Genomic DNA, 16,287 nt, shown 5'->3' with positions numbered 1-16,287 from the left:
GTAGGTTCTACTGAGAATATTGGGATCAGATCATAAAGGGTCTTAATTCAATATTAGAGATTCTGGATGTTGTTCTGTACAAAAACAAGGAGCCATTGGAAATATTCAAGCAGAGGCAGGATCTGATTTGATGTTTGTGTTAGAAAGATAACTCAGGAGTCCTTTTTATATCCTCCCTGCTGGATTAGACATTTCTCAAGGCCAAAGGGCATCCCAATCTTCCTTGTCATTGCTGCAATATCTAGAAGTTCAGAGTTAGCTAGATGAAATTGAATTCACTAGCTAATTAACTCATTCAACAGAAATCAACTCAAACCTGAAAAAAAAAGGATATTAAAGAGTTATCAGAGAAAAAGAACTCAAAGGAGCCTTCTTTTTTTTGATTCTATGCCAATGTAGGACTTTAAAACTATTATTTTCTAATGTTGAAACATTAGAGAATAACAATCCAATTATTTCACCATTATTAACTGGTTTTAATGATTCGGTGAAAATGAGAAACCTCTCATCTTAAATAAAAGTGTATACACTATTATATTTTTAGAAGAAGAAATTGGCTTTGAACAAAATTTCAGTCCAACCAAAATAGTAGTATAAGAAAGCAATGATTTGATAAGCTGGCTAGTAAAAAGAAGCTTTCAAAGAAAAGTGGCCCTCCCCTAAAGCTATGAAACCTTTACAATCCTTTCAGAAAAGCGTCTCCAATTATATACAGAGAGGTGATCAGTGCATTGGAAATAGTAATTTAATAACCTGAAACGGAGCACTTTTAAAGAAAGATTCTAGCAGAGGTGATAGATATCTATAAGGCCTTTTATTGTAGAATCTTGATGCTCATTGTGGTAAAGAAGACACTAAGAGGATTACAACAGGGGTAGAAAGAAGGAGGCAAAAGCCGATATTCTTGATGCATACGTTTTAAAATTGGCTTGAGATAGAGATATCAGTGCCCAACCCCTGACTGTTCTTTTAAATCTCTTATTGACAAGTAAAACCTTTCCTACAGAGAAAAATTTGGAACATATAATCCCTATTAGTAATGTGGGAGCTAGATATAACCCCAACAATTACAACCTGTTGCTCTTTTATCCATTTCAAAAAAAGATTTGGAATCTACTACAAATTGACAATTTGGCAAATACATCTTGCAATAGTTCTCTATTGTTACATTTTTAGATTGCTTCAGTTTAAGGGCAATGAAATATTTCTATGTACTGGAAGAGATTTAAACTTCATGGTAGTTAAGATGAAAGAAAAAACATTTCATGAGAAGAATAGTTTGAGTAATGCCTGGTTATGGGGAAAAATAGCAGAAAAATGGACTCAGTGTTTAGCAGGTAATACATCCCATCAAAATGGAAAGAAAACATATTTTGATACTAGCCTTTTGGTATAATCAAACTTTAGCAGGACATTAGTGACAACCTCTGGTATGGAAATGGTGAGGACAGTACCAAATAATGATTTAAAAATTATGGCATACTTGTTATGAGTTATAGACTTATAACTTGGAAGTAGTCATGGATGCTAGCAGAATAAATTATAAGTAACAAAGGAGGCCAGGACAAAAATGAACAATTTTTTACTCTCCTATTTCTTTGGAGAGCAAATCATTGAAAAATAATACTTTCTACAAATAATTTATGCTGGGGGAAAACACAAAATTTTAATTTTAATTTTGAACTTACTGTCCTTAGCATAGGACACAGAACTTTAAATAAAATCCCAAGTCCCTTCCTTATTTTTAGACCAATAGTTGGAAGCTAATGAGGACTGAATATTGGTATCTTAGGTATTTTGCCTTGTTTGGTAGCATAATTACATACTCACTGGTGTTTTTCTGCCTTTAAACTTTTCCAGTTCTTGGCCTTTGAGGTGGATGTATTGATCAGCTATAGATTTAGGGAATGAAAACAAAAGAATGAACGTTAGGGACACAGGAAAGAGATTTTATAACATCTCTTATAGTTGTGATTTTAATCTGTATGTCAATTTTTTTTAACTTGGGCCTAAATTCACTATCAAGAGTAAAAAACCTTATAAAATTTCCATGTAGTAAACAATTTGGTTACAATAAAGCGTGTGATCTGTGAGCTACTGCTTTCAAGAAAAATTTCACTGTCCTGTGTTTTATTCCTCAGATCTGTAAGTAAAGACCATAAGTGGTTCTCTTATTATTTGAACTTGCATAGGAATATCAAAGGCTGCTCCACTTTCATTAGTAATCTGGGAAAAGAAAATTAAATTAAAAGTTTTAAAAGGCCCAGAATATGCATGCATCACATATACATATTTATAGATCCTGTGTATATATATGTGTGTATATATATACACACATATGTATGTATTCAAAAGAACAAAAGAGTTTCCTAATGACCTATATGATGATATATTTTTAGAGAACAGTCTCAACATAAATACTGTCATACACATATGTGTGTGTGCACACATGCATACACAGCATACCATATTGCAGGTTGTCAGAACACCTTTCTTTTATCAATTGAAATTTCCACAGTTTTTATTTTTCCCCCACTTTCATAAATGTTTGGTCTAAAGGTAAACTATCCGATTAAACTAACAAGAGAAAAGAAGGTAAAGTCATGAATTGAAATTTAATGGCCATTGTCAATTATAAGTGTATCAGAACCCCAGACTTGGCAAGATTTTTTTCTTTTAATAACAGGCAATGAAGCTGAGTTAGTGGCCCTGGCTGTGTCTGGTCTATGTAGAATCACTTGGGAACTGTCCAGCAAAATATCTCCCGAAGAACAGCATGGTGTTAATACTGGGTGCCAACCCAAGACAGACACAAAGGACCCCTTCGCTCTTCACCAATAAGCCAACTGTTAAAAGATTAAACCATGTTGTGGAGATAACAAGAATTTAGGCGCTGGCAGCAGGTGCTGTACAAAGAAGCAGTTGGCAGTACGGTTCTTCTGACTAATTCCAGTCAAAACAATCTTCCTCCCTGTTGCAGAGGAGAGTTTAGAGTGTGATGGCAACTTGGAGTTAGGAGGTTGAGTAAGAGTGCCACTTTAAATGCTGAGTCCTGTGGCGGGTGGATTAGTAGAATATAGTTTATCATTGTTCAGAAACTATGGGGGATTTCCCTCCAGAATCCAGCCACTACTAGCTAACTGGGGAATACACAATCAAAGAGCTGTAAGTCAAATCTGTTTATGTTGTAGGGTTGCTATATTTTTAAAATTTTATTTTCACATATAGGAGTCCTAAGACATTTTCTTCTCTTGAGGAGTGACTATCTTCCATTGTAGAATAATTACCAAGTTTATTAGTTATATCCTTTTGTTATTGCCTGATCACATTTGTGAATATTACCTTTTAAATTGTTATTTAATTTTTGTATTTTTAAGAATCAGTTGCTACTCAGCAAATATCTAGTATTAGCACAGATTTAGAATACACTTTTTAGTATTAGAAAATAATGTAAATTGTTATTGAAGCAATGCCATTTATTAGGTTTAAAGTATAAACTAATAGGTTCCCATAATCCTATACAAATAAATAGTGATACTTAAAAATTTAGTATAAATGCTGAGAAAAAATGATCATATAAGTCAGTGGAAAAGTTTATTAAATGTAAAGTAGAGTGGCACCCGGTGGCTCAGGTCATGATCCCAGGGTCCTGGAATGGAGCCCTGCATTAGGCTCCCTCCTCAGCAGGGAGTCTGCTTCTCCCTCTTCCTCTGCCTCTCTCCTCACTGGTGCTCATGTGTGTGCACTCACTCGCTCTCTCAAATAGATAAAATCTTTTAAGAGATAAATATGAAGTAGAATTTCTACAGGTGATGTGAATGCCTATTAATTTTACAATCATGTCTAAGTGGGAAATGCTAGAAGGTGTACAATATTTTTGACGTATGTAGTCTGATAATAAATAGAGGAGGCATGGATGCTGTTCTTACCAGTTAGTCCCCTCCTGTCCATTCCCATAAGTATAACAAAATTCTCAACTTCCATCCCTTTATTCTTAGGAGATTGTGGGGACTCTTAACTGCTCTCCTTTGATGTCCCTATTCTATAATCCAATGTCTGCCCGTGTGTGTGTGTGTGTGTGTGTGTGTGTGTGTGTGTGTGTTATTGACTCTTCTGTTGCAAGTTTCTCTAGGTCAGGAAAAATATTTTCTAATATCCCATACTACACAGTATAAGGCCTTGCATGTCAGAGCTGACACTCAACAAATTGAATTAAATTACATGGGATTGGGCACTACTGGTTCAAAAGAGACCTTCTCAATCAGAAATATAATGTTCTAAGATAACCTGTTTGGGGTAAGTGTGTTGAAGAGGGTGGACTTTCTGACTGTAAGTTTAAAAAGTGCATATTTCTTCTCATGGTGTAGGTGGATCCCAATATTGTCCTTCATGCCACTGTTTCCATCAGAAGGCGGAGCTCCTCATCTAGGGAAGCGAGCCAGGGAGGTCAGACAGTGCCTTCCATCCTGTCGCCTGCAGCCAGTGTGTGGCTGATTACGAAGGTACCCAAGTGTCAGCTGTCCCCGAGTGACTTCCCATGGTTCCTGGCTCACAGTGTAGCTCCAGCTCCTGTTGCTCTCATGCACACAAGTATGCAAGTGAAAGCATGATAAATTGTTGACTGTTATGAATGCTACTTCTCTGCTCCTGATTTGTCTAGTGCAGAGGGCTTCTGTAGATCCCCACGGGCGCATTCAATTCACTTTCAGATGTGCTGATTAGCTCATACTCCAAGAGTATTTAAACTCAGTATAAAGCTTATGTCCAGTCCAAAAACTCACCATTTTCATGAAATTTGTCTGAATGTCATTCCACTCCTTAGTCTTCACTGATGAGCTCCATGGAGCCTGTTGGATTAGCACCATATAAGGACAGTGTATGGTCTTTATAAGGACAGTTTTAAGAGAAATTCCTGGGTATAAAATGTGAACAATGACTAACACACTAAATTTTATACCCATGTATTGACACTATTTAATTTTTTAACTTTACTATTATACAATTAATCTGATTTAAATTGAGAACACATAATTGCTCTGCCCTTCCTTCTTACTATTGAAATATGTTTTGTAATTGCCACCAAATATTTATGTCTGGAAGGAGATGGTGCAGTTTGTATATACCCTTCTTTTGTCTTCGTTTGCCCCCTCACTATAGATTATTTTTGCCTTTTCTTAGCACTTCTGTGGGTACAGAGTCACTCAGCCAAGTTTGTTGCTACTTTATTGGGGTGGGGAGAGGTTGCAACTCTTTTCTCAAATGAAATCTGGATTGCCCTTAACTGTTAGTTTTTTATTCTCTGAGAGCTAAAAACAAAAATATAGAGTAATTAAGATATAAAGGCACCAAGAAATATTCATTTCATATATCAAGGAGGAATGAAGTTAGATGAGATACTTCTTCAATCTATTTCCAACTTGAAGATTCTTTTAACTAGATGCATCTTGTTTCAGGTTTTATAACAATATTTGCCATTTTGTTAAACATCTGCTTTATGTTAGGCATCTTCTATGTATTTATTGTCTCATTTAATCTTATACATTATACAGCTGAAAAAAACTGAGGCTAGTAAGAGAGGAAAGATTCTTGGTCTCTATGACTTCAAAATTTACACCTTTTCACTGTAATATAAAACACTGCTCTGTATTTGGCCAATTTATGAGTATAATGGACATGTTTTAGTGTTAGCTTTGCCACTGAAACTTGGGTGACCTCGAGTAAGTCACACACTGTAGCTGGGCTTTAGTCTTATCTGAAAGGAGTTGGACCAGTAGATATGGAAAGTTCTTTTCTAGATCTCATATTTTTTATTTGTTTCTAGAATTTCATGATAGCAAAAGACCTTTACTTGTCTAAAATTTTCTCAAAAATAATTGAAATGCTTACTGAAAAGAGTATGGGTTTTGGAGTTAGAGGGGATGGGAATTAGATGGGAATTAGAATCCCTTATATGACCTTGAGAAAGTTACTTAGCTGCACTATACTGTTGTTTCCTTCTCTATAAAATGAAGTTAGTCATACCTATCTTGCCCAGTTGTGTGGTGATTAATCAGAAAGCATGTGTGAAGTGCTAGTATAGTATCTGGTATATAGAAAGTGCTTGATAAATATTCTTTTATCCTTTCCCCAAGCAGATTTCTTCCTGTATAGACAAGCATGTTCAAATGAGGATTCCATCCAGTGTTTATTAGAACCAAAATTTTAAAAAATACTTTTCCTAAGTTATCATATATATTTTTTTAGCACATAGCAAAAACATGAGAAAAGTTATGCGCAAAGAAGAAAGCAATTTGGAAAATCTTTTTAGATTGAATGCTCTCTCCTTTTTTTCAAAATAAATATTTTTACCTGTTAGGATAAACAGATTTGCATGCTTTAAATCCTCAGTGTGTGTAAATAAATTCCTCAGTGGTTGTCACTTATTTAAAATGTGTTGTTGATTCCCTTAGTAAGAAAATGGCCATTTAAACGATATTCCCAATCCATTTCCTTATCAGAGTATCCTAATATTTAAAACAAAAGCAGTTCACAAACTACCTTAAAATGTTTAACCCAATGGTATTTAAACTCAGAGTAAAACTTTAAATTGGTACGAAGGTTAAGGATTTGTTTCAATCTTTTCAGTTCACTGCACTTTTTTTTCCCTCTGTGCATACGTATTTCAAGTAAGCTCTGTAGTTATAACTATAACAAGTGACACATGATGGACCCCAAATCGCTGCACTGTGAAATATGCACAGAAAAAAAGGACAAATGAAGATATCAAGGTCTGTTTTATTTTGCGCTGAACTGTAAAATGCCACCCTTGTCGGACAGAAGATCACTGATTCTGAGCAGGGCTCGCTGACTGCTAAGTTGTGGGTAGTGTTTCACTTTCAGCAACTGTTAATATCCGGGGTTATCCAGGCATAATGACCTCACTATTTGTGACACATTGTTGAATTTTCTGGTTCTTTTAACTTATTTAGACCTTTCTCCCCCCTCTCTATTCATTGGAAGACTGGAATGATCCTGAGCCGGGTGATAACGCAGGGCTGCCTAGCTATTGGTCATCCAATCAGAGTCAAGGCTGCTGAGGGAACATCACTAGAAGGGTATAAATTAATCCTACAGAAAAGGTAATGCTTATGAGCTATTTAGCTCAAAGTAATAAATGTTAATTTTAAGATTTCCAAGCAGTCAAATCATGATGCCTACCAATTTAGATGGAATATTCCATTAGGTGTTTAAATTTGTGTTCATAATATCAATATTAATTTTTCTAATCTAAAACAAGCTTGAAAATGTATGCCACTTAATTTGGTGGTATTTTCTAGGTATTTTTAAAAGAGAAATGTTGGTGTTCAATGTGTACCTGTGTTGTAAACAGACTGCTGCTTTAGTCTATAATTATTGGAACTCATTTTCTTTTTATCCATTTTGATTGTTAATTTAAATATTTAATGTCCTATGTGTATTCTTAACCTTCTCTAAATCTTCTGAATATTAAATACTGAACTAGGAAAGAAAAATTGAGAAGACAGAAAATTGCTAATATGTAGGGCAATAGAAGTCTCCTTCCAATCCATTTTTACTGACTTGGGAAAAACAAATTAAAAATGAAAACTAGATATAGCAAAAAAATAGCAGCAAAGAAGAAAGTTGATTTATCACCAATGGTTTGGAAATCTTATTTCCTAGGTACTTTTTTTTCTTGCCCATTTGTCTTTTGATTTCATCTAACATTGACAAAAACAAATTCTACTGTGCTTCAGGACTTAGAAAGCTATTATCCAACTACTTCTACATAGGATGTGCTTTCGGCCAAAACCAGAACTAGGGCACCTAGGCACAAAAGAAACCAGCCCAACCACAAATACAGAAGGGACATTTTCTTTAACAGACAGAGCAGAAAGTCCAATAGTTATTAGAATATCACATAATGGTTAAGAATGTTGTCTATAGAGTCAGATTCCTTGATATAAATCTTACCTGTACTTCTCAATCTAACAACAACAACAACAAGAACAACAAAATTCTGAACCAGACACTATTCTAATTTCTTTATATTTTATTGTTACATTTAATCCTAACAACAACCTGAAAAGGTAGATATCATTATTATTATTACAGATGAGGAAATTGAAGTACAGAGAAGTTAATCACTTAATCAAGGTCATGCCTACTAACTGGCTGGAGAGGAATGCAAACTCAAGAGGTCAGACTCTATAACCCACTCTTAGCCACAAGGCTACATTGCTGATGGGTCAAAGTCCAGACAAGTAATTGCTATTGAGTGCCACATGTGGTAGTAAATACCTCCATAGATGAGTAGGAGTATATTAATTAGGAAACCTAGACAGAAGGGAGAGGGAGACAGTATGCTGGTATCATGCAAACTAGCTAGTGCTAGTAGGGTTCTAAACTCATATTTCCCAAGGCAGTTCCCAATTTGTTGGGGTACTATATGTGGAGTGGATAACAAGATTTCTGGGGCAGAATCAGTGCTGTAACTGGAGACAAAACAAGAATCAACTTGCAGTGATAATGACAGGTCCAGACCATTGAACATGGAACCCAGTGATGTTTCAGCTGATTTTGTCCATGGTTACAAGAAAGAGAAAAGTCAATAAGTTGTAACTGATCCAGAAATGACACAGGAAATTCAAATGCTTCTTGTAATTGTATTCCATATACCTAAGAAGCTGAAGGAAAAACCGAGCATATTAAATAGACATATGGAAGATATAAAAAGACTCAAATTGAATTTCCAGAGATGAAAACTACAGTTTATGAAATGAAATATGCTGTGAGCAGTGGTAGATTAGACATTGTTGAAGAAAATATTAGTAAGCTTGAACAGATAGCAATAAAAACTACTTACAATGAAAGCCAGAGAGATGCAATATTGGGGAAAAAAAGAACGGACCATCAGTGAGATATGAGAAACTTTATATGGCTTATTCTGTGAGTAATTAGAATCTCTGAAGGGAAGAAGCAGGGAAAAATATTGGAAGAAATGATATCTTAAAATTTTCCAAATTTTGTGAAAACTATAATCCACAGATCCAAGAAATTCAACAAATTCCAAGGACAAGAAACATGAAGAAACCACCAAGTTATCCATTCTGATCTATTCAGCATTACATGGAAACTTTTAGCCAGTATAACAAGAAAAGGAAAAGAAATAAAATACATCTAGATATGAATAAAAGAAGTTAAATTATCTTTGTTTTCAGATAAAATGATTCCTATGTAGAAAATCCTATGAAATGTACAAAAAGTTTTTAGAGCTAATAAATGAGTTTGGCAAGTTTGAGGACTTGAGATCAATATACATATATTGCTTGTATTTATATATACTGGCAACTAACAACTTTGAAAATTGAAATTTAAAAACACCATTTATAATAACATCAAAGATATGACATGTTTAAGGATAAATCAGACAAAATATGTGTATGACTTCTGCATTGAAAACTACAAAAAGAAAGAAAGAAAGAAAGAAAGAAAGAAAGAAAGAAAGAAAGAGAAAGAAAAAGAAAGAAAAGAAGGAAGGAAAATAAAAGAAAAAAAACCCTACAAAACAGGGATGCCTGGTTGGCCTAGCGGTTGAGTGCCTGCCTTCGCCTCAGGATGTGATCCTGGAGTCCCGGGATCGAGTCCCACATCTGGCTCCCTGCATGGAGCCTGCTTCTCCCTCTGCCTGTGTCTCTGCCTCTCTCTCTCTCTTTCTCTGTGTCTCTCATGAATAAATAAATAGAATCTTTTTCTAAAAAAAAGAAAACTACAAAACATTGCTAAATGAAATTAAAGACCTAATAGATGCATGAATATACTGCATTCATGAATCAAAAGACTCAGTATTATTATGATATCCATTCTCCTCCATATACTTAAATGCAATCTCAATCAAAATCCCAGCAGGTTTATTTTATAGAAATAATCAAGCTAATTTAAAAAGTCATACAGAAAGAATCTAAAATAGGCAAAATAATTTTGGAAAAGAACAAAGGTAGAAGAACTATTTTATCTGGTCTCAAGACTTATGATAAAACTATAATAATGAAAACAGTATGCTGTTGGCACTAAAGTATACAGTTACATTGATGGAACAGAATAGAGCATCCCTATAGATCCACACATATATAGTTAACTGATTTTTGATAAAAGTGGGAGATTCATTGGAGAAAAACAATTTTTTTGGACAAATAGTGATGGAACACCTGGATATCTATATGTTAAAAAAAAAGGGAACTTTGATCCACACATCTAACACCATATATAGTAATTAACTCAAAAGGGATCATAGAACTAAATATAAAACTCTACATATTATAGATGAAAACACTGGAGAAAATATATATGATCTTGCGTTAGCCAAAACTTTCTTTGACATGATACCAAAAGCATGATCCACAAAGATACAAATTCATAAATTGGACTCTATTAAAATTAAGAATTTGGGCAGCCCTGGTGGCTCAGCGTTTAGCGCCGCCTTCAGCCCGGGGTGTTGATCCTGGAGACCCAGGATCGAGTCCCATGTCAGGCTCCCTGCATGGAGCCTGCTTCTCCCTCTGCCTGTGTCTCTGCCTCTGTGTGTGTGCATCTCTCATGAATAAATAAATAAAATCTTTAAAAAAATAAAATTAAGAATTTTTGCTCTTTGAAAGATACTATTAAAAGATTGGCAAGGCAGTCTACACAGAAAGAGAAAATATTTGCAAATAACGTATATCCTAAGGTATACACACACAACTTGAGAAAAACATAGGCAGATAAATGATTTGGACAATACTTTAGCAAGTAAGAGATACAGTTGGCATATTAAAAAGTGTTAATAATTATTTGCATGCAAAATAAATGTATAATCAAGTACCACTACATATATAGGAATGTTTAATGTTTAAAAGACTGATCATACCAAGTGTTGGGAAGATATGGAACAAAGACGATGCTCATGCATATTTGGTAGAAAGATGAAATGGTGGTCATTTTGAGAAAGAGTTGGTAATTTACTAAAATACATGCATATATACATGCTCATGTGCAGGTATATACATGTTTCAGGTGTAAACATGTATCTATGTTATTAGATACAAGCCATTCCACTCCTAGAAATTCACTTAAGAGAAATGAAAGCATACATCCTTACAAAGAACTTGTACGGGAATGAACATTCAAGCAGCTTTATTTCTAAAGCCAAAGTAAAATCTGGAAACAACACAAGTGTCCATCCATTGGTGAATAAATAAATAAATTATGGTGTATCTGTATGATAAAATAGTAAACAAAAGGAATAAAAAAGATACCAATAGTAATAATCAGTAATAAAAAGGAACCAACTCTTAATACATGTAACAGTGAATCTCAAAGTAATTATATTGAAGGAAAGGAGCCAACAATGAAAGGAATATATTGCTTGATTCCATGTATATAAGATTTTAGAAAATGGTAACTAATTAGAAAGCAGATTAGTGTTTGCCTGAAGATAGGAAGGTGAGAAGAGATAGGACTCTGGGATTCCAAGGGGCACAAGGAAACTTTGGGGACAGATGGATATAGGTATGTTCATTATCTTGATTGTTAGGATGTTTTAACAGGTATATACAAGTTTCAAAACTTGTCAAATTTTACACTTCAAATATGTCTGTCGATTGTGCAGTATTTTACAATATTGTGTGTCAGCTATTTCTCAAAAAAGCTGTTTTGAAAAATACAAAAAAGACAAACTAGGGGAACAAACAAAAGAAAAATCAAAATGATAGGTAAGGAATGACTGAATGCTTACTTTAGAGGGAAGTGGTGGGGGAGGAGCACTCTCAGTGGAATGGTCGACCAGTGGTCCAGGTCAAAATGTCAGGTGTCTGGGAAGGTTATATATAGCTTGATGAACAAGCTTTTCATGTCCAGGGCTCTCCCTGGACTTAGTGGATACTGAAATCAGTGCCAATCTGGCCTTAGCCCGCTGGGGTTATTTCCTACTCTGGCCAGGATTGTCAAGGATCTAGGTGGGACTAAAACCACAAATGACATCCTTGCTACCTAGAGAGAAGAGAGCCTGGACAAGAAAAGATATGATAATTTTTAAAAAACTGTAGTAAGTTAACTTGAAAAAAATCTCCATTTACAAGAAAAGATTTTATTTAATCCAGGAAAGAAGGAAAGGAGAGAGGGAGAAAAGGAGAGAGGTGTGATGGGGGGGGGGGTCGGGGGGAGAAGAGAGGATCCCAATGCAAATGAAGACTATTTGCCTTTATATTAATGCAACTTGATTTTTTTTAAAGACCTTATTTATTTATTCATGAGAAACAGAGAGCCAGAGAGGTAGAGACACGGGCAGAGGGAGAAGCAGGCTCCATGCAGGGAGCCCGATGTGGGACTCGATCCCGGGTCTCCAGGATCATGCCTTGGGCCGAAGTCAGTGCTAAACTGCTGAGCCTCCCAGGCTGCCCTGCAACTTGATTTTTATCTGAAAAACAAAACCTATTGCAAGGTGGAAGTAAATAGTAGAAAATTTGGAAAACTAGAAGTTCTAGCTAACTGTGAAGCTACATTTTGTTTTTTAGAAAGCAATATGGACCAAGAATTTTAGAGATTACCTCACCTCTGGTACTTTCAAGTATATTTATTTTTTCCAGAGTATCTGAAGTGCCTGTTTGTCTTTTAAAAAAAAAAAAACACAACCATATTTTATTATAAATAACATAAATATCCTCATGCAACTTCTAGAGACAAAATTTTTTCCTTTTCTCCTAAGTAGTATAATATGACCTTAAAAGCTATGAATCAAGATATAGTCTTTTAAAAACTAAAAATAATAGAACTAGCACTTAAAGTAACAACCTGACAACTCACAGAGAATATTGTAAACATATCATGCCTCATTAGTTCGGTTATGTCTCATTTGGTGTCACTCATCTTATTCTTATTCAATATAGCAAGTGCTTGCACATATTTGTATATTTAATATTTTTCCTGTGATGTACATCTGGCTATGAGTAGATGAAAGGCAAACCAACGATGCCATTACCAAGTGATCTGAAAATCATAGAAAATTATAAAAATCATAAACATTAAAATCAAAGATGCTTCTTCCTAAAAGATATTTTGGATATCTTACAGACAAACCAGTTGCATCAAAGTCCTTTAATAAGGCCACCATTTAATCTTGATTTTGCTTCATTTTTAAAGAATGTGAATATGTTGAATCTGGCTTTTAGTGTTAAATTCACAAACTAATTTAAAGCAGCACACACACACACACACACACACCATCCATCCATCTACACACAGAGATTAGATTATGGAGACTATAAATTTAGGGATTTTGTTTGGCCTGCACATTATTGTAATTTTTTAATTGGTTGTGAGTCCATAGAAATAGGGAGATTTTACACAAAAAAATACATATTTTTGTCTTTTATTGAAAAAAATCAGAAGAATGGGCAATACTGGGCTTTCATTGTCTCATGATACCAATGATATAGAAACAGATTCAGATGGGATATATACCCTTGGTTTGCTGCCTTCTCCACTGTTTCAAATAATAGCCCTCACACTAGCTCTAGCCTGCTTCATTCATTTTTCTATTACCAGTCTCATAGTCTTTCCTGTCTTCCTTATTTCAATGTGAATCTTTCAGTTATTAGATGTTTTTCATCTACTGCCCCGCCCCCATCCCATGTAGGTCTTGCTGAAAATGGAGTGATAGCCAGCCAACATTATCCTAGAGTAGGTTAAATGAACGCTGCTCTAAGGACACCATTAACTACAACCAGCAAGTGTATCTGTGTAGTGTTAGGTGCAGAGACGAAAAGACAAATAGACAGGAAAACAGCACATCACCAGGGAATCAGAGAGACTGAAAATCATCTCTTTAGTCAAGTCTTGAAGTTTAGGAGGCTAAGAGTTAAAATAAAGGAGAATGACAGACTGCACAATTGTAGAAAGGACCATTTGCCATGCATTGGATGTTAAAATAATATTCAAACATATAGAAGATTGTGTAACTTCACAGTTGGATTGATGGATCAAATTTCTTACCTCTACTCCAACTACGTTAAGAAGAATCATGGAGGGGAAATCCTTTTCCTCTGTTCTCTATGGATCCTACTTTTGGTCCAGGTAGAATTGGAAGATCCCAGAGCTATCTGAAGCTGTCTGGGAAAATAGATTTGTAATTGTGAAGCATGATGATGATGATCCTCCTTATAGTCAACTGGGAAATAATGAGCTTTATTTAGCCTATGAGATTTCCCAAACTGAATTGTGGTTATGGGCTGCCTTCTTGCTTTTACTCCCTGATAAATGGCATATTTCAAAGAAAAAAAAAAGTGTGTGTGTGTGTGTGTGTGTACACACACACATTTTGTAGATTCCTATAAATAGTAAAATGCATATGCATGCATATTCAACGAGCAAGTTTCCTAGGGCAGATAATTCTCTCCTGACCTGTAAAAGGAGAGTATGTGGCTAGTCTTGGAAGTCCTATGCTGTCAGAGAAGGGAGGGCTCTAAAGAGCATCTTTTCTAAACCCTTCTTTATTAGTAGAAGTAGTAAGAGTGGTGATGGTGCTGGTTGTGATAATGACAATAATATAATTATCTTTATAAGAAATTCCATGTCCCCTAGAGAATAAATGTTCTAGAAAGGTCATATATCTAATCTAGTTAATGTCAGATCCAGGACCAGAATTTAGTCCAGCACATGTTATAATATTTATCTGTTTCTCTTTAAAAAACCTTTTTAGCTTGTCACTTTTTCACCAAGGAGAGGAAATTTTGTGGTATTTTCTAATTCAATCTCATATGAGCATCACTGCACATTGGATCTAAGTTTGATTTCTTTATATGTAAAATATCTTGAAAAATAAATAGTTGCATTTTTATTTGTAGGAATTTTATTTTTAAAATAAGTTATTATATGTTAGAATGATTATCTTCTTATCCTGGGTAGTATAGATGCCACATGAGAGATTTGTTTTTTATAACTTTGGTAATAAGATTTAAAGGTTGCATTTATGTATGTATAAAGAGACTCCTGATAGGGAAATTACTAGCAAACTCACAGGTTTATATATGATTTGAAACTATGTGTTTGCAAAATTTCCTAGTCTATTCTTGAACAGAATTTGAGCTGTGATAATACTTGAGAAATGCTAGGAAACTTATGTTTCTTTCAGATTTTTTTCTTAATCAAGGTATAATTTATGTTCTTTAGCTACGCACTAAGAAAATGCCCTAAACTGCCGTATATTAAATTCAAAACATTTTATGTAGTGGCCTTATTATTAATTTTTAGGGTGATAACATTTTGATACTTTATTCACATATATATTTATTTATTCAAAGATATCTTTAATCTCCTATCATATGCCTGGCACTGTGATCAGCTCTAAGGACACATGTGGTCTCTGCCCTCACATTGTTGACAATCTGGTGAACATCTCTCTTGTTATATTATTTTTTGGGAAAAAGATGCTACAAATTCAGAAAATCAAAACTCGAATTGATGTAGTTAATGTTTTTATAATCACACTCATCCTCAAGTCAACACTATAATTCAATTAAAAGACAAAATTCTGAATTTTATAGCTTTTGACAGCATCAGTACATTTATTACCAATTGCAGATGTCTTACGCTTTGAAAAATTATCATTTTCCACTTTATTTATCTTGAAGAAATATATTCACAATAATTTATGCAACAGGAGGAATTGCCTGTAAGCAATAATGTTGTACTGAGCTATAACCATTCTAAATTAAAATGAACTAAGTTTTATCAAAACCCAGAACATTTCCATCAAAGCATTACAGCAGTCACTCCATTGTTATTTTTAAAAGAAAAGTAGTTATAAGCTTGGGATTGACAGCCTTAATGACCAGCAATAATGTTTTTATTATTTCTTCATTTAGTGGTTGAAACATGAGCTTACCTCAGAAGAATTTGTATAGTCTGAGAATATTTAGTGATTATATGAACACAACTATATAAAAAAATCTGGGGTGCCTGGCTGGCTCAGTTGGTTAAGGAGTCTGCCTTTGGCTTAGGTAATGATCTCAGGGTCCTGGGATGGAGCCCCGAGTCATCAGGCTCCCTGCTCAGCATCTCCCTCTGCCCCTCCTCCTGCTCATGGTCTCTCTCTCTCTCCTTCTCTCTCTCTCTCTCTCAAATGAATAAATACAATCTTTTTTTTTAAGTTGATAGTTTTAAAAAAAATCTATGTTCATACCAAAGTGTTTTTTTTTTTTTAAGATTTTATTTACTCATGAGAGACACACAGAGAGAGAAATAGGCTCCACGCAG

The 16,287-nt window shown here is 34.7% G+C and overlaps 1 protein-coding gene across 25 annotated transcripts in view; it reads left to right on the top strand.

Moving 5' to 3' along the window:
• DCDC1 (doublecortin domain containing 1) overlaps positions 1-16,287 on the top strand; it is a 483,101-nt gene that overhangs the window by 242,854 nt on the left and 223,960 nt on the right. For 24 of the 25 annotated variants that reach the window (XM_077863419.1, XM_077863438.1, XM_077863436.1 and 21 more), the window contains 2 exons: positions 4,368-4,502; positions 7,000-7,118. In XM_077863419.1, the coding sequence (XP_077719545.1) occupies positions 4,368-4,502; positions 7,000-7,118 (254 nt within the window). The remainder of the gene's footprint in view (positions 1-4,367; positions 4,503-6,999; positions 7,119-16,287) is intronic. The other variant, XM_077863428.1, reaches the window with a different exon arrangement.

This window comes from Canis aureus, chromosome 21 (genome assembly GCF_053574225.1).
Source record: "Canis aureus isolate CA01 chromosome 21, VMU_Caureus_v.1.0, whole genome shotgun sequence".
Lineage (NCBI taxonomy): Eukaryota > Metazoa > Chordata > Mammalia > Carnivora > Canidae > Canis > Canis aureus.
This window is presented reverse-complemented; position numbering and strand designations above follow the sequence as displayed.